The sequence below is a fragment of the Indicator indicator genome, chromosome 30, assembly GCF_027791375.1.
Source record: "Indicator indicator isolate 239-I01 chromosome 30, UM_Iind_1.1, whole genome shotgun sequence".
Lineage (NCBI taxonomy): Eukaryota > Metazoa > Chordata > Aves > Piciformes > Indicatoridae > Indicator > Indicator indicator.
The window spans coordinates 13128833-13147590 of NC_072039.1; the positions used below are offsets into that span (position 1 = coordinate 13128833).

The 18758-nt window shown below is 58.5% G+C and overlaps 1 protein-coding gene across 1 annotated transcript in view; it reads right to left on the reverse strand.

Moving 5' to 3' along the window:
* Window positions 1-1513: 1513 nt before the first annotated feature.
* The window catches only part of CAMKK1 (calcium/calmodulin dependent protein kinase kinase 1), a 56851-nt gene continuing 39606 nt past the window's right edge, over window positions 1514-18758 (reverse strand). The window contains exons 12-16 of the mRNA XM_054394245.1: window positions 15501-15588; window positions 10905-11033; window positions 9857-9960; window positions 4493-4540; window positions 1514-1586 (exon numbers count right to left, since the gene is read on the reverse strand). Of these exons, the coding sequence (XP_054250220.1) occupies window positions 1514-1586; window positions 4493-4540; window positions 9857-9960; window positions 10905-11033; window positions 15501-15588 (442 nt within the window). The remainder of the gene's footprint in view (window positions 1587-4492; window positions 4541-9856; window positions 9961-10904; window positions 11034-15500; window positions 15589-18758) is intronic.

Genomic DNA, 18758 nt, shown 5'->3' on the forward strand with positions numbered 1-18758 from the left:
ATCAAGAGTTGGTCTCACTGTGTCCTGGAGCCTTCCTTAGGCTAAAAATCCTCACCAACAGTTTCCATCCTAGGGAGCCTCCCAGTTTGGGTCATTTATGCCAGAACCCCAGCATGGAGGGGTTGGAAGGGATCTCTGGAGCTCACCCAGCCCAGCTCCCTGCTAGGGCAGGGCACCCACAGCAGCTTCCCAGGAGCACAATGCCCAGGGGGGGTTGGAAGCTCTCCACACAAGGACGCTCCACAACCTCTCTGGGCAGCCTGCTCCAGGCCTATTTCCTCCTCCTATTTAGATGATCAGGAAATTAAAGCTCTAAAAGCATCAGGGATGTAACTGTGAAGGAGCTAGGAGATGAGTGAGGGGAAGGAAAGGAGCCCTAAAAAAAATAACCCCAAACCTGCCCCTTCCCAGCTTTGAGCCCCTCCCCCGTATGCAGGGCTGGCTGCCGCTGATGGAGCCCAGGCCCAGCTCTCTGGGGACAGCCCCAGCTGGGCTGCAGCTGTCCTGGGTGCTCTGAGTTGTGCCATGCAGCAGCACACCCCAGTGCTCCAGAGCTCCCTGAGGTTCAGAGGCTGGGTGCAGGTGGCAGGAGACACTGTGGGAGTGGTCACCACACTGCCCTGGCTGCAAGCAGCAGGGGCAGCACTGACCCTGGGCACAGCTGGAGGACAAGAGGAGGAGGGAAAAAAAGAGGAGGAAAGAGGGGTGCCAGCCTCCACTCCAGCAGCAAAATCTGCTTGTCAGGCCCATGGTGAGGGATAATCAGAGAATCTAGAATGGCTCAGGTTGGAAGGGACCTCAGAGATCATCTACTCCAACCCCCTGCCATGGCAGGGACACCTCCCAGCTAGACTCAGCTGCAAGGCAGCAACCAAGAGGAGGGGAGAAGGAAAAAAAAAAAAAGACCAGAGGCAAAACCCAAGAGGAGGAAAGAGGAATGCCAGTGTCCACTCCTCAGCCCACTGACAGACACTGCCACCAGCTCCACAGGAGCAGCACTGTCCTGACGTGCAGGAGAGCTTTACCCATGACCCAAATGTCACCCAGTCCTGCTCTGATGTCACCCAGTCCTGGCTCTGATGTCACCCAGTCCTGCTCTGATGTCACCTGAGCTTTCCTGACACCCAAACCAGAATGCAAAAAGCAAGGAACACAAAACCCTCTCTGGGGCAGTGACCCTGGAGCCCAGATCTGCTTTGCTGCCTTCCAAATCAACCCACTCTGGTAGGCATGGTCCCCACCCAGGCAGCCCCAGGGGTGAAGCAGAAGTGGGGAGCAAGGCACAGAGGGAGGAGCACAGTGAGGGCTGGCAGGGAGGCAGCAGTGGGGGGCAGGAGAGGCCTCACTCCTCTCCTTCCTGCGGCTCGGCTCCTCCGCTCCGCTGTCCTGGCCTGGTCCCTCTGGGTGGTTTTTCCTCTTTTCCTTTGCTCTGCAGGCCCTGTGGGTGGTGAGAAGGGCAGAAGTGTGCAGGGCAACACCACGGGGGCAGGGCAGCAGCAGGCGAGGGCCAGCCTCAGGACGTGGCTTCATCCTCACACAGGTCAGGCAGCTCCGGGTCCCGCACTCCATCTCTGCTCCCCTCCTTCCTACAGCAAGAGCAAGGAGAAGGAGAGCTCAGAGAGCAGCCAGCAGGCAGGGCAGGGACAGCGGTGGGGGGGAACAGCAAACCCAGCAGCACATCACTGGGTGGGAGTGAGGAGGAGAGAAAGCCCGGGGAGACGCTGGCACAGGCTGCACAGGGAGGCTGTGGTGTCCCCTCCCTGCAGGTGGTCCAGGCCAGGCTGGCAGAGGCCTCGAGCAGCAGGTGAGAGGTGACCCTGCACTAGAGCTGCTGCTGCAGTGTGACACACAGGGAGCACTGCACTGGAGCTGCTGCAGCAGTGTGACACACAGGGAGCACTGCACTGGAGCTGCTGCAGCAGTGTGACGCACAGGGAGCACTGCACTGGAGCTGCTGCAGCAGTGTGACGCACAGGGAGCACTGCACTGGAGCTGCTGCAGCTGTAGTGTGACACACAGGGAGCACTGCACTGGAGCTGCTGCAGCAGTGTGACGCACAGGGAGCAGTGCACTGGAGCTGCTGCTGCAGTGTGACGCACAGGGAGCACTGCACTGGAGCTGTTGCAGCAGTGTGACACACAGGGAGCACTGCAATGGAGCTGCTCCTGCAGTGTGACACACAGGGAGCAGTGCACTGGAGCTGCTGCTGCAGTGTGACACACAGGGAGAAGTGCACTGGAGCTGCTGCTGCAGGACTGTGACACACAGGGAGCAGTGCACTGGAGCCACTGCTGCAGTGTGACACACAGGGAGCAGTGCACTGGAGCTGTTGCAGCAGTGTGACACAGAGGGAGCACTGCACTGGAGCTGCTGCAGCAGTGTGACGCACAGGGAGCACTGCACTGGAGCTGCAGCAGCAGTGTGACACACAGGGAGCACTGCACTGGAGCTGCTGCTGCAAGAGTGTGACACACAGGGAGCACTGCACTGGAGCTGCTGCAGGAGTGTGACACAGGGAGCAGTGCACTGGAGCTGCTCCTGTAGTGTGACACACAGGGAGAAGTGCACTGGAGCTGCTGCTGCAGGACTGTGACACACAGGGAGCAGTGCACTGGGGCTGCTGCTGCAGTGACACACAGGGAGCAGTGCACTGGAGCTGCTGCTGCAGGACTGTGACACACAGGGAGCAGTGCACTGGAGCTGCTGCAGCAGTGTGACACACAGGGAGCAGTGCACTGGAGCTGCAGCTGTAGTGTGACACACAGGGAGCACTGCACTGAAGCTGCTGCAGGAGTGTGACGCACAGGGAGCACTGCACTGGAGCTGCTGCTGCAGTCTGACACACAGGGAGCAGTGCACTGGAGCTGCAGCTGCAGTGTGACACACAGGGAGCACTGCACTGGAGCTGCTGCTGCAGTCGGACACACAGGGAGCAGTGCACTGGAGCTGCAGCTGCAGTGTGACACACAGGGAGCAGTGCACTGGAGCTGCAGCTGCAGTGTGACACACAGGGAGCACTGCACTGGGGCTGCTGCAGCAGTGTGACGCACAGGGAGCACTGCACTGGAGCTGCTGCAGGAGTGTGACACAGGGAGCAGTGCACTGGAGCTGCTGCTGCAGTGTGACACACAGGGAGCACTGCACTGGAGCTGCAGCTGCAGTGTGACACACAGGGAGCACTGCACTGGGGCTGCTGCAGCAGTGTGACGCACAGGGAGCACTGCACTGGGGCTGCTGCAGCAGTGTGACACACAGGGAACAGTGCACTGGAGCTGCTGCTGCAGTCTGACACACAGGGAGCAGTGCACTGGAGCTGCAGCTGCAGTGTGACGCACAGGGAGCACTGCACTGGGGCTGCTGCAGGAGTGTGACACACAGGGAGCACTGCACTGGGGCTGCTGCAGGAGTGTGACACACAGGGAGCACTGCACTGGAGCTGCAGCTGCAGTCTGACACAGAGGGAGCAGTGCACTGGAGCTGCTGCTGCAGTCTGACACACAGGGAGCAGTGCACTGGAGCTGCAGCTGCAGTGTGACACACAGGGAGCACTGCACTGGAGCTGCTGCAGCAGTGTGACGCACAGGGAGCACTGCACTGGGGCTGCTGCAGCAGTGTGACACACAGGGAGCAGTGCACTGGAGCTGCTGCTGCAGTCTGACACACAGGGAGCAGTGCACTGGAGCTGCAGCTGCAGTGTGACGCACAGGGAGCACTGCACTGGAGCTGCTGCAGCAGTGTGACACAGAGGGAGCAGTGCACTGGAGCTGCTGCAGGAGTGTGACACACAGGGAGCAGTGCACTGGAGCTGCTGCAGCAGTGTGACACACAGGGAGCAGTGCACTGGAGCTGCTGCTGCAGTCTGACACACAGGGAGCAGTGCACTGGAGCTGCTCCTGCAGTGTGACACACAGGGAGCAGTGCACTGGAGCTGCTGCTGCAGTCTGACACACAGGGAGCACTGCACTGGAGCTGCTCCTGCAGTGTGACACACAGGGAGCAGTGCACTGGAGCTGCTGCTGCAGTGTGACACACAGGGAGCACTGCACTGGAGCTGCTCCTGCAGTGTGACACACAGGGAGCACTGCACTGGAGCTGCTGCTGCAGTCTGACACACAGGGAGCAGTGCACTGGAGCTGCAGCTGCAGTGTGACACACAGGGAGCACTGCACTGGGGCTGCTGCAGCAGTGTGACACACAGGGAGCACTGCACTGGAGCTGCTGCTGCAGTCTGACACACAGGGAGCAGTGCACTGGAGCTGCAGCTGCAGTGTGACGCACAGGGAGCACTGCACTGGGGCTGCTGCAGGAGTGTGACACACAGGGAGCACTGCACTGGAGCTGCAGCTGCAGTGTGACGCACAGGGAGCACTGCACTGGGGCTGCTGCAGGAGGGGGGCTGCAGCTGGCTGCTGTCACAGTACACAGGTGGCAGAGGCTGAGCAGGGCAGAGCTGTGACGACAGCCCCCAGGGGACACACAGACACTGAGTTACCTTAGGGATGGATGGAAATGCACAGAGTTGTGCCAGAGAGATCTGTCCCTGTGAGCAGAACAATGAGACAGGAAGAAACGTTCATGAAGGTGATGGCAGCAGCAAGGGAGCTTCTCCTGCCCCTGGGAGCCAGCGGGATGGAGCATGGAGCATGGAGCATGAGCACCTGCACCAGCAGCACAGCGGGCATATGAGGACAGGCATTGGTGGCTCTGCTCCAACCCCACAAGCTCCAGATGGCTTCCAGCAGGCTGCTGCTGTCCTGCTGTGCCTTCCTGGGAGGTCTGTGCCCTGCCATGGCCATGGCATCACCAGCAGGTGCAGTGAGTGTGCAGTGGCTGGGCAGAGCCCCAGCAGCATGGGGCCACTGGCTGCAGGGGCCTGCTGCTGCTGAGGGCTTTTGCCAGAGGCCATTCCTGTGTCCAAGCTGCTGCCCTGGGGCTTGGGTGGACTGTGGGGTACCTGCCTGCAGCACAGGGCAGGGCTGGGCCCTGGGGAGGGGAAACAACTTCTGGGTGCAGTGAAAACTGCCTTGGCTTTGGGGCTGCCTCTGCTCTGACAGCTCCTAGGTGGCTTCCTGGCACTGGAGAGGCAGCCACTGAGCACCAGCAGAGACCTGGCAAATGTAACCACAACCTGCAGGGCTGGCTGCTCTTGGGGGTTCTCTGCAGCCTGCTTCTGTTCAACTCTAGGGCACCAAGCCCTGGGACTTGCTCAGCAGAAAGCCCCCACGAGGCAGCTATCTCTGGGCTGCTCTGGGAGAAGCTCTTTGTGCTTGGAGACCTGAGTCAGCCATGCTTGGGCTCCCTGGCTTCCTTGTGCCTAGCCTCCATGGACAGTGTGTCCCTGCTGGCTGTGATGCTCTGCTGCACTCTTTCTGGGAAGGCTGGGAGCAGGGCAGGCTTTCCAGCTCCAGAGTGAGGCCAACCACATTTCATCCATAGCAACAGCAGCCACAATGGGGAAGCAAATTGGGTCTGTCAAAACACAGCAATTAATTTGGTAGGGAGCAGTGGCAATAAATGAGAGCAATAAAGGGTGGTGACGGCAGAGCTGACTCAGGAGGAGTCTGGAGCAAGCACTGTGAACAGAAACCCAGGGTGGAGCTGTGAGACTGAAGAGCTGGGCTTGAAAATGCTCTGCAGCTGGAGAAATGAGTAGCAGCCAGGTCCTTCTGCAGCTGGAGCCTGGCCATGTCCTGCAGGAACAAGGCTGGATGAGTCTGATGATTCCATGGCATCCTCTGGCAGATCCTGCTTGGAGGGAAGGGATTGTGCCCTGCACTGGGACTGGTGAGGCTGCACCTCAGATCCTGGGGTTAGTGTGGGGTCCTCCCTCCAAGAAGGACGTTGAGGGCTGGAGCAGGGCCAGAGAAGGGCAACAAAGCTAGGGAAGGGTCTGGAGAACAGGGCTGGGGAGCAGCAGCTGAGGGAGCTGGGGGTGTTCAGCCTGGAGAAGAGGAGGCTGAGAGGAGACCTCATTGCTCTCTACAGCTCCCTGAGAGGAGGCTGGAGCCAGGTGGGGGTTGGGCTCTGCTCCCTAGTCACAGGTGATAGAAGGAGAGGAAATGAAATTTCCTGAAATTGTGCCAGGGGAGGCTTAGGTTGGAGAGGAGGAAAAAAATTCCCTGCTGCAAGTGGTCAGGGATTGGCCCAGGCTGCCCAGGGAGGTGGTGGAGTCCCCATCCCTGGAGGTGTTCCAGGAAGGTGTGGCCATGGCACATGGATTAGTGGCCATGGTGGGGCTGGGCTGCTGGTTGGACTCTTCCTACCAAAGCAATTCTATGGTTCTGTTCTAAGGCAGATTCTAAGGCAGAATTTGGTGCCACTTGGTCCCTGCTACCACACAGCTGCCAGGGCAAGGTGACAGCTGGCAGCACTCAGAGCTGGCTCCATGGTGCCTGGAGGAGCTCTCAGGGTAGAGGCAGCCCTCTGCTCAGTGCTGCTAAGCACATCAATGAAGAACACCCAGGAGAGGATTTGCTGCTTGCAGGTGCAGGGAGGGCTGCAAACCTGCTGTGCCCCCAGTGCTAACAGCCACTGTGCACACTGCTGCTGTCTGAATGGTGTCCTCTAAAGGGCCTTGAAAGACCTCTCCAAAGACTCCTGAAAAAGCAGCTTCTGAGTAGGTGACAGAGGGAGAATGCAAGCCAGATTCAAGCACAGTTCAGGTTCTGCTCTCCTCAAGCCAAGCAGAGAGCCTAAGAGCACAGCTCTGCTTTTAGAACCTTCCAGTAGGCATCCAGCAGCAGAAAGCTGCCAGAGGATGTCCTGCAGTGTCTCCTCAGCCTGGGCACAGCTGCTGGAAGCAGCAGTGAGTGGAGCTCTGGCAGCTCCACAGGCAGAACAATTGAGTCACTGGAATGGGAAACTGGAGTGTGCTAATTGCTCTGCTCAAATAAACAACACCAGGGATTTCTGCCTGCCTGGAAGGGATGCAAAAGAATAACAGCTGAGTCAGCAGTTTTGGGATGGGAACTGCTGGAGAAAGTCCAGGGGAGGCTGCAAAGCTGCTGAGGGGCCTGGAGCAGCTCTGTGAGGAGCAAAGGCTGAGAGCCCTGGAGCTGAAGAGGAGGAGAAAGTTGTTTGGTGTGAGGGTGCTGGAGACCTGGAGCAGGCTGCCAGAGAGGTTGTGGAGTCTCCAAATGTGGAGAGCTTCCAACCCCCCCTGGGCATTGTGCTCCTGGGCAAGCTGCTGTGGGTGCTCTGCTGGAGCAGGGGTTGGACTGGATGAGCTCCAGAGGTCCCTTCCATCCTCCACCATCTTGGGGGTCTGGGGTTCTGTGCCTGTCAGTGCTACTGGGGAGGAGAAGCTCTGTGGTGGACAGCTGGGAACTTGTGGCTTGTTTCCTCTCAGCTCTTTGTGGCAACCAGAGGACAGTGTGGCCAGAGAGTGGCCTCTGGCAAGTCCTGCTCTTGGAGTCCCCTGCCCAGCTGGAGGGGTGAGAACAGTGCCTGAGTGCAGAGCTGTGCAGAGCTTTATGCTCCAGCAGTGTTGCCTGTTCCTGCTGGGTGCCAGCCAGACTCAGGCCAAGCTCACTTCACCTACCCCAGCAGGCTCCCCAAGCAGTGCCACTGCTGCTCCCTGTGCTGTTCAGGGCTTCACCAGAGAACAACTCACTGTGAGTTCAGCTCTGGATGGGCCTCTGCCTAGCTCTGCTTGCCCTGTGGCAGCAGCACTGCAGCCCAGAGAGAGCTGGTTGAAGAAGGAACCTTGCCACTGAGACTGAGGGTCACCTAACCCCCACATCATCAGATCCAACAAATCCATTCCACTGGAAGTGATCTCCAGAAGATTCCAACAGTTCAGCTTTACTCAGAGCCTGAAGTATTGAGCCATAACCCTTCAGAGTAAGAGCAGCCCTGCTGCAGTGTGCAGGACAGGACCCTGCTTGTTGGAGAGGTTGAGCCAAGGTTTTTCTTTCCACCAGAAGGGTTGGAGGCTCCTTCTCAAAGCCCCAGCTGTGCATGGACTGAGGATCAGGACAACTGCTACTGCCAGGAACTGGCACTGATGGCATGAGGCTGAGCCATCAAGGGCAGGGGGTAGTGCAGAGATCTGGCACCTTCAGAGACCACTCACATTTATTTTGGACATCTCCAAGCTCTGAAGTGCTGGGCAGAGGCCAGCCAGCACTGCCACACCTCTGTCCCTGAGCTGATGTGTTCTTGTGAACCAAAGACACTGGCAGAGCTCACAGACAAGGAGACCTAATCCAAACATGGGGCTGAAAGGAGTGGAGACAGAAGAAAGTTTGGGTTTGTATAAGCTGAGAAGCTCTGAGGAGACCTCACCTGCAGGGCTGTGTCCAGCTTTGAGGCCCCCAGCCTGAGAGGGACATGGACCTGATGGAGCAGGTCCAGAAGAGGCCACAAAAATGATCAGAGCGATGGAGAACCTCTGCTGTGGGAACAGGCTGTGAGAATTGGGGCTGTTCAGCCTGGGGAAGAGAAGGCTCCAGGGAGACCTTAAGAGCAGCCTCCAGTACCTGAAGGAGACCTACAGGAGGGCTGGGCAGGGACTGTTCCCAAGGGCCTGTGGGGATAGGGTGAGAGGCAATAGTTTGGAACTGGAGCAGGGCAGAGGTAGGTTGGAGATCAGGAGGGAGCTCTGCACAGAGCAGAGGTGGTGAGGCACTGGAACAGGCTGCCCAGGGAGGTGGTTGAGGCTCCATCCCTGCAGATATTCAAGATAAGCCTTGTGGGGATGTTAAACTGGGGCTGAATATTAACTGCTCCTGGACTCAGAGGCAAAGCCTTCCCTGCTCTCCAGGTCAGATTTGGGCCCTAGAGCATCATTCCTGATCTGAGCAGAGCCCTTAAACCCCTGAGGGAGGCTCCCCTGTCTGCAGGGGCACTCTCAGCACATCCTTGTTGGGTCTGCAAGGCCTGGCTCTGGGATTTTGGGTGGAAAAGGATCATTCTTGGACAGCACAGCCCTGTTGTGACCTGCAGCCCTACAGACTCTGCAGGGTGAGAACATGAAAATCACAGCCCCAGCTCAGGCTGAGGGCCCAGCTCTTACTGGGGTGGTGGCCCAGAATGCTGGCTCTGAAGGACATGGGTGACCGAGGTGAGGGAGGAAAAGCAAGAGCCAAGTAAAGGAGAGAGAAATTTCCCTCCCACCTCTGGAAATCCAGAGCACTACATTTAGACTTTGCTGATGAATTTCAGAATAATTATTTTTTCTGCTCCCTTTTTAATCCCAGCACAGCCATTTCTGCCCCTTGCAGGGTGTTCCAGCCCTTGGCAGCTGGAGGTGTGTGCAATATTTCATGCCTGCTCACATGAAGGACCAAGAGCAAAGTGTTCTCCACCATCTGCCTGGCTGTCTCTGCCCAGCCCCCAAACCAACCACATCATCTCAGGGCCAGCTTAGAAGCCATGCAAGTGGCTCCTCTGCTGCCTGTGCTGTTGTCCACTAACAGGAGGGAGCAGGTCACAGCTCACAAGGTGTTAGGGGTTGGAGGGGACTTTTGAAGATCATCAAGTCCAACCCCCCTGCCATAGCAGGACCATAGAATGCAGCACAGGTCACACAGGACTCAACCCTTCAATTTCTGTCTAGGCTACACTCAAACTTAGCTTAGCTGCCAATCTCTAATGGATCTTGGCTCACAGATTAACTCACAGGTTAAAAGCCAGGCCCAGGTTCAGCACCTTGCATGTGCTGAGGCTGAATCCCTCTCAGAGCTGTAGCTGCAAGAAGAGTGCTTAGGCTGCTTTACTGCTGTGTGTCTGAGCTCTGGAGGTAGACTTTAGCCTCAGGGTTTGATTCAGAAGGGAGTTTTGTCCTTAACTGCTACAGCAAAGGCCTGCAAACAGCTTTCCCCCTGCCTGCAGAGTCAGCTGAAGCCATACATACATCAGCAGGTTCCCTGGGGCAGACATGGACCTCTCCTCTCGCCTGCTCTGCACCTCAAAGGGGTTCCCAAAGGAGCGCTTCCGGAGCATGGCCTTCACCAGGATCTGTGGGGAGGGAGAGCAGAGCAGTGAGCACAGCAGGGCTGGCACCTCCTGGCAGCTGCTTCAGTGACCCAGCAGACACTGACCCAGCAGACACTGACCCAGCAGACACTGACCAGCACTCAGCTGCAACACAGAGCAGCTCTGCCACCTCCAGGCAGTGCCAAGGTCCCTCCCTGGGGACTGAGGCAGCCCTGGATGCAGATCTCTGCTGGTCAGAGGTGCAGCAGATGCTGCTGACTGCTGTTTGCCACTCATGGTGGTCCAAGCTCAAGAGAGGAGGCACCAGAGCCCTCCTGGATCATCCTCCCAGGCAGGCAGTGCTGCCAGCTGCTGCAGGTTCAAAGGCAAAGGTCCTGCTGTCAGAGGGGGAAGATACATTTCAACCCCTCCTGTCAGATGTTGGGGCAAGTGCCCTTCACCCTCCAGGAGCTGTGACAGCAGATCCCTGTGCTCAGCACCTCTCACCATCAGTAACCCCTGCCCACAACAGACCTACAGCTGGCTACATAGAAACTGCCAGGGGAGCCCTCAGCACCCACTTGTGCTCCTCCAAGGCTGGCAGGCAAGTTCCAGCTACATACTCTGGCAGATGTCCCCTCCCTGCTTTACTGCAGCCAGGGCTGGAACCTCCATTTTGAGGATCCAGGTGAGGTGTCTGGCACCCGCCAGACTAATGCAACAAAACACACCTGGGATGCTCCTGGTGTGCTGGGGTGTGTGATGGCAGCCCTGGAGGATGTGGAGGATAAGAGAGCAGCCAGAGGAGCTCTCAACTGCTCAGGTGCTGCATGGCCAAGCTGCAGCAGTGCCCTGAGGCACAGGAAGCTGACATCAGGCTGAAGGGCAGCAGGAGCAGCACTGTGCCCCCTGCCTCCTGCACCAGCAGCTTCAGCAGAGTCCCAGGCTCTGGAGCCAGGCAGAGGACGTGGGGTGCTGTAACCTACCACAGCTGGCAAGCTGGGGATGGTCTTCACCGAGTTCTGCACCTCCTCCTCCGTCACCTCCACCACGCTGCAGTGCTCCTCCTCCAGCGGCAACGGCTCGGTGCCAGCCCTGGTCAGCCAGGGGTGCACCTGTGGGGCACAGAGCCAGCTGCAGCCCCCTCCAGCACAGCACCATGCTGCCAGCTGCAGCCCCTCTCCAGCACAGCACCATGCTGCCAGCTGGGACAGGCATGGAGCAACACTGCCAGCAGGGACACTCAGACTGGATGCTAGGAAGAAGTTGTTCCCCATGAGGGTGGTGAGAGACTGGCACAGGCTGCCCAGGGAGGTAGTGGAAGCCTCATCCCTGGAGGTGTTTAAGGCCAGGCTGGAGGTGGCTGTGAGCAACCTGCTCTGGTGTGAGGTGTCCCTGCCCATGGCAGCGGGGCTGGAACTGGATGGTCCTTGAGGTCCCTTCCAAACCTGAGAGTTCTGTGGTTCTATGAGCACAAACAGGCCAGAGGGGGGCAAGCTGTCAGTGCATCTTCCACTGCCAATCACACACTTCAGGCAGCTCCCCTGGGAATGGCGGCAGCCTGGAGCCTGTGCAGAGGGCATCTGCTAACAGTGCTGTCACCCCCACCCTCTGAGCCCCATATGAAGAGCTTTGCAAACATGAGGTGCCCAGGCTGCTCTCAGCCCTCTCTCTGCTCTGCAGACACTCAGTTGGGGCTGTGTGTGCTCAGCACCTGGGACAGCCAACAGCATCCATGGCTGCACAAACAGCCTGAGGTGCTTCAACCCTTCAGGTTCAACCAGGCCAAGTACCAGGTCCTGCACATGGCTCAGGGCAACTCCCAGTAGCACTCTGGGCAGGGGATGAAGGGCGGAAGAGGAGCCCTCAGGAGAAGGAATTGGGGGGGCTGGGGGTGCAAAGCTGCACAGTAGCCAGCACCAAGTGCTGCCAGCCCAGCCCCAGCCTGTCCTGGGCTGATCCCCAGCAGTGTGGGCAGCAGGGGCAGGGAGGGGATTCTGCCCCTCTGCTCTGCTCTGCTGAGACCTCCCCTGCAGTGCTGGAGCAGCTCTGGAGCCCTCAGCACAGCACAGACAGGGACCTGGTGGAGCAGGGCCAGAGGAGGCCACAGCAATGCTGGCAGGGCTGGAAGCTCTCTGCTGGGAGCCAGGCTGAGAGAGTTGGGCTTGGGCAGCCTGGAGAGGAGAAGGCTCCAGGGAGACCTTCTGGTGGCCTTGCAGTGCTGGAAGGGGAGATCAGAAAGCTGGGGACAGTTTTTCTCAGGGCCTGTTGTGACAGGACAAGGGGGAATGGTTTGGGCTCAAAGAGGGAGATTGAGAGTGGAGAGAAGGAGAAATGTTTGACACTGAGGGAAGGGAGAGCCTGGCCCAGGCTGCCCAGAGAGGTGGGAGCTGCCCCATGGCTGGCACCAGTGCAGGTCAAGTTGTTTGGGGCTGTGAGCAACCTGCTCTGGTTGGGGATGTCCCTGCTGACTGCAGGGGGGTGGACTGGAGGAGCTTGAAAGGTCCCTTTCCACCCAAACCAGTCTGGGATTCCATCACTGACCTGCAGTGCTCCTGGCTGAGTACAGAGGTCTCAGGCTGCTGCCCAGTTTGCCACCATCCCTCCTGTCAGTGCTGTGGGAGGCAGCTGAAGTCAGGAGAGGGTGAGTGGCTCTGTGGCTCCCCTCCAGGCCTGGACATGTTTCCTGTCAGGGGGAGCATCCTCCAGTGCTGTGCTGGGTGCCTGCCTGCCCCTCAGGCTGAGGGGTTTGGGTAGGATGGGGGCTCCAGGGAGGGGAGTTCAGGTGTCCTGAGTGCTCTGCAGGGGCTCAGTGATGAGCTGCCTGCAGCCCTGGGCTCAGTTGTGCTTTCCAGAGATCAGGAACTGTGTTCAGCAGGCACAGCACATCCAGCCTCCAGTGCCAGCAGTGCACTGAACCCTGCAGCCACCTGGGGCTTGAGGACCTTGCAGTGGGGACAGGACCTCCTGAGAACTGCTCCTTGCTCTTACTCAAATGAATTCTTGACTTTCTTGGATGCTGCACAGCAATTCCACACCAAACTGGGCAGAGCAGTTCAGCTATTTCTCACTGACATAGCTCCAGTGCCTCCCAGCTCTGAATTAGCCTCAATGCAGACATCAGAGAGCTGTCACCTAGAGATGCTCACACAAGAGAAGCAACAGGGAGCTCAGGTTGGCCAGCAGAAGATCCTCTGAAGCCACATCATCATTTTGTCTGACAAGTAAGGCATGTGGAGGAGAAAGAGGAGGAGGGGATGTGACAGCAGGAGAGAACCAGAAGGGAAGGAGCCCATGGAGGAGGAGGAAGAGGAGGAGGAGGTGTTTGGAGCAGACACTTAGAAACATCTGACTGTGACTCTCAGGGGATGGTTTCACAGAATCACAGACTGGGTTGACTTGGAAGGGACCTCAAAGATCAGCCAGCTGCAGTCCCCCTGCCATGGGCAGGGACACCTCCCACCAGCCCAGACTGCTCAGGTTTCCCTGGCTGTGAGGATGAGGAAGGCTGTGCTCGGGGCCTGGAACCATCCAGCTGCTGAAGCCAGGACACAACACAAGTCCCCAGGCACACCTCCAGTGCCTGGCCAGGGAGAAGATGCAGCACCCACCTTTGCTCTGCTCCCCAGGGGGTCTCTGCAGGGGTTGATGTGAAGGGCCTGCATGAGCTGCCAAGTGGAATCCCTGCAGTACAGCTCCAAAGGGCTTCCCACCACTGCTGTGGCTCCTGGCCATGGAGGCAAGGGCCAGAAGGTGTTTTTGTGAAGACCAGCTTCCTGCTGCCAGTTCTGGTGGTGAATGTGCTGGTGTTGGCCAGAGACAGAGTGAAGCAGAGTTGTGTGCCCTACAGAGGATGCTGATGGAGCTCTGTGGACATCCTGAGTGGGTCCAGCAGGCCCAAGGTGAGGAGCAGAGAAAGCCAAGAGACCTGGATGACACCAAACCCTGCCCAGCACTGGGCAATGCCAGTTCCAGCTGCTCCCTGTCCTGAGAAGCATCTCCCAAGGAGAGCTGACAGAGACAAACCTGCTGACCACAGCACAAGCTGACCACCTGCAGCCAGCACTCCCTCCTGGGGCTTCACTGAGCATCAGCCAGCTTTTGAGTGCCTCTCATTTCAAGCAGGAAGCAAGAAAGCTTCTGTCAGGGGAATACCAGAGAGTGTCCAATGGAGGCTGTGAGGGTGAGTGACGGACTGGGAGGTCAGGGGGTTAGGAGAAAGTCCTTCCCAGAAAGGGTTTTCAGGCACTGGCCCAGGCTGCCCAGGGAGGTGGTGGAGTCCCCATCCCTGGAGGGGTTTAAAAGGTCATAGAATCCTAGAATGGCTCAGGCTGGAAGGGACCTCAGAGATCATCTCCTCCAACCTCCCTTCCATAAACAAGAACACCTCTCAACTAGCTCAGGTTGCCCAGGGCCTCATCCAGCCTGGCCTTGAACAGCTCCAGGCAGGAGGCAGCCAGAGCCTCCCTGGGCAGACTCTCATCCCCCTACTGAGGAACTTCTCCCCCAGCTCCGTCTAACCCTGCTCTCCCTCAGCTTCAAACCCTTCCCCGCTTCAAACCCTTCCCCCTGTCCTGTCTCCAGACAGTCTCTCTGCAGCCTTCCTGCAGGATCCCTTCAGGCACTGGCAGGCAGCTCTAAGGTCCCCCTGGAGCCTTCTCCTCTCCAGCCTGATCACCCCCAGCTCCCTCAGCCTGGCCTCACAGCAGAGCTGCTCCAGCCCTTGGATCATCTTTGTGGCCTCCTCTGGCCTCACTCCACAGCTCTGTGTCCTTCTCCTGCTGGGGACCCTAGAACTGGAGGCAGGATTGGAGGTGAGGTCTCAGCAGAGCAAGAGCCAAGGGGCAGAATCCCCTCTCCTGCCCTGCTGCCCACACTGCTCTGGCTGCACACAGCTGCCTGAGGGCTGCATCAGGGCACTGCTGGGGAGCTGCTCTGCAAGCTGCATGGCTATGGTGCTGAGGGACATGGGCTGGTGGCTGTGGCTCAGCAGCAGTGGTGGCACTGTGAGCTCTGGGCAAGGGTTGGACTTGATGATCTATAAGGTCTCTGCCAACCTCAGCAGTTCTGTGGCTTTATGATTCCATGATCTGTGTGATGAGGGGAGGCTGAGAGCCCTGGGGCTGCTTAGGCTGGAGAGGAGTAGCCTGAGAAGGAATCTGCTCAATGTTTACAAACATCTGAAGGGTGGGGGGCAAGAGGCTGGGGCCAGGCTCTTGTCAGTGGTGCCCAGGGACAGGCCAAGGGGCAATGGGCACAGCCTGGAACCCAGGAGGTTCCACCTCAACATGAGGAGAAAGTTGTTTGGTGTGAGGGTGTTGGAGGCCTGGAGCAGGCTGCTCAGAGAGGTTGTGGAGTCTCCTTGTGTGGAAAGGTTCCAAAGCCACCTGACACTGCTCCTGTGTGCCCTGCCCTGGGGCACCCTGCTCTGGCAGGGGGCTGGACTGGCTGATCTCTGGAGGTCCCTTTCAAGCCCTACCCCAAGCAAGCATCAGTCAGCTCCATTCTGAGGGCTGTGCCAGAGAAAGCTTCCAGAGCACCCCCTGGGCAGGGCTCTGCCTCCCCAGGAGGCACCAACTCACCTTGATTTCAGGGACTGTGATTCTGGACTCTGGGTTCTTATCCAGCATGCGCAGGATCAGGTCCTTGAGCTCCTCACTGAGCTGTGCTCTGGGAAGAGAAAATACCAGAGGATTCATGAGGGAGCTGGAAGAGCTGCAGTGTGCTTCCCTGGTAGAGAATCAGAGAATTGGTTGGGTTGGAAATGCCCTCTGAGATCATCCAGTCCAGCCCTCAACCCAGCACCACCATGGCCGCTAAACCATGACCTCCAGGGATGGGGACTCCAGCACTGCCCTGGGCAGCCTGGGCCAGGCCTTGGCAACCCTTCTGGGGAAGAGGTTGCTCCTCATGCCCAACCTAAACCTCCCCTGGTAACATTTCCTCTTGTCCTAGCACTTGTTCCTTGGCAGCAGAGCCCAACCCCCACCTGGCTCCAGCCTCCTCTCAGGAGCTGTAGAGAGCAATGAGGTCTCCCTCAGCCTCCTCCAGGCTGCACACCCCCAGCTCCCTCAGCTGCTCCTCCCCAGCCCTGTTCTCCAGACCCTTCCCAGCTTTGTTGCCCCTCTCTGGACCTGCTCAAGCCCTCAATGTCCTTCTTGCAGTGAGGGAACATAACTGAACCCAGGACTCAAGTTGTGGCTCCCCAGTGCTGAGTCCATGGGGCACAATCCCTGCCCTGCTCCTGCTGCCCACACCATTGCTGATCCAGGACAGGATGCTGGAGGCCTTCTTGGCCTCCTGGGCACCCCCCGGCTCCTCTTCAGCCTCCAGCAACCAAAACCCCCCAGGTCCTTCTCCACCAGACAGTCTCCAGGCACTCTGTCCCAAGCCTGGAGCACTCTTGGGGTTGCTGGGATGCAGGTGCAGGATCCAGCCCTTGGCCTGGTTTAATCTCACACAATGACCTTGGCCAATGGATCCAGCCTGGCCAGATCCCTCTGCAGAGTCTTCCTACCCTCCAGCAGATCAACACTGCCACCCAGTTCAGTGTCATCTGCTCCCCTCAGAAGACCTCTCTGGCTTGGATCCCTCCCAGAAGCCATGGCCACTGCTGGGGTTTGGTTATCCACTCCTGCCCCCAGCTGTGAACTCACAGATGCAGGAGAAGGCATCAGGTGAAGGCCTCCAAGGACCTTCTTACAGACAGGACATTAGAGGGGGATTAGAGAGGGACACCAAAGTGTTCTGGAGAGCAGGACTGGAGCTGGGCTCTGCGGTAAAGAAAGGGACGACTTGATTTGGTGGAGCTGCAGCCCAGAGCCTCAGACAGCTCTGGGTGGGGAGGGACCTCTCAAACTCATCCAGTCCAACCCCCTGCAGCCAGCAAGGACATCCCCAACCAGAGCAGGCTGCTCACAGCCCAACCAACCTGACCTGCAGTGGTGCCAGGGGTGGGCAGCTCCCACCTCTCTGGACACCCTTGTGCCAGTGTCCCAGCACCCTGTGAAGAGGGTGACCCTCACCCCACCCTGACTCTTGCTCCTTCCACCCCCAGCAGGGTTCCTGCTGTGCTCTGTTTGTCATTTGAAGCTCCTGTCTGGAGCTTGTCCCAGTCACAGTCCTGCAGCAGCTCTCAGGAGCTGCAGGGCTGCCAGCACCAGAGATCCTTTCACAGGGTGCCTGCAGGTCACACAACATTATCCTGGACTGCAGCTCTTCACCAGGAGGGACTGGAAGAGCTTCTGGCTGTCCTCAGAAACGTCTGGAGAGTGACTCCTGCAGCTTGCTTTTGAGTGGTGCCAGGAGAGTCAGGCTGTGAGCCAACCCCATTTACCTTCTGCCATGCCAAGGACTCCCTGACATGATGAGAGCTCCAGAGGGATAAATATTTATCCCAGTGTCTCTAAGGGAAGGGACAGGACCCCAGCAGAGGGTCCCACCTCTGTCCCAAAGGTTGTCAGGAAACAGGCAGGGAGTTGCCAGGGCTGGCTGCAGACAGGACCTGGCTGTGGTAGCCATGGGAAGATCAGCTGAGACCAAAACACTGCCAGCTGCAGCCAGCTGCAAACTGTGGCAGGCCAGGGGGGACCCAGGCCAGTGCCCTGCAGCTTTATGTGCCCCTCTGGAACTGCCTGGATCTGACAAGGAGAGGTCCTTCAGACAGCCCTCCACACCCACCCCCCTCTGCTCTTCCAGCAACCTAACAGCAGCTGGGGAAGGGTCTGAAGAACAGGGGAGGAGCACGTGAGGGACCTGGGGGTGTTTAGTGTGGAGGAGGCTGAGGGGAGACCTCAGCTCTCTACAGCTCCCTGAAAGGAGGTTGGAGTGAGGTCAGGGCCAGTCCTTTCTCCCTAGGTTCAGGTGATAGGAGAAGCAATGGCCTGGAGTTGAGCCAGGGGAGGGGTAGGATGGAGAGGAAGAAGAAATTCTTTGCTACAACAAGGATTGGCACAGGCTGCCCAGGGAGGTGGTGGAGTCCCCATCCCTGGAGGGGTTCCAGAAGGTGTGGCCATGGCACCTGGGGACATTGTTTAGTGGCCATGGCACCTGGGGTTGGGTTGAAGGTTGGTCTGGATGATCTCAGAGGCGTTTTCCAGCCCAAAGCATTCTCTGATTCTATGGTTCTGACTTTGTTTATGCCAGGAGAGCAGGGCTCTGAGCAAGCAAAGGAATCAGGCAGCAGAACTGCCCCTGGGCAATGTCTGAATGACTGAGGCAAAGGCTCTCAGCCCAGGCTGCCCAGCCCAGGAAAGGTTAACAGCTGACTGCAGCCCCAGCTGGGGGCAGTCACTGGTGGCTGCCTGCTGACCCAGAGGTGATGGCTGAGAGAGGATGGGCAGCATGCCAGGACCACAGCAAGTGGTAAGAAGGCTGCCAGGGAAACAAACCAGGGGGCTTGGCCAGAGTGCTGCAAGGGAAAGGCCTGACCTGACCATAGGGAAGCTGCTGGGAGCACAGCAGTGTGGCATGGGCAGACTTTGTGCTCCTAATGCCTGAAGGGAACCTCATGGAGTTCACCAAGAGCATGGTCAGGGTCCTGGCCCTGGGGAGGAACAACCTCCTGCAGCAGGACAGGGGAGGGGGGATCTACTGGGAAGCAGCTCCAAGGAGAAGGAGCTGGGAGTGCTGGGGGGGGACAAGTTCCCCATGAGGCAGCAATGTGCCCTGGTGGCCAAGAAGGCCAATGGGGTCCTGGGGTGCATGGAGAAGCGTGTAGGCAGCAAGATGATGAAAGTTCTTCATCCTCTGCTCTGCCCTAGGGAGGCCACATCTGCAGTGCTGGGTCCAGGTCTGGGCTCCCCAGTTCAGGAGAGACAGAGAAGTGCTGGAGAGAGTGC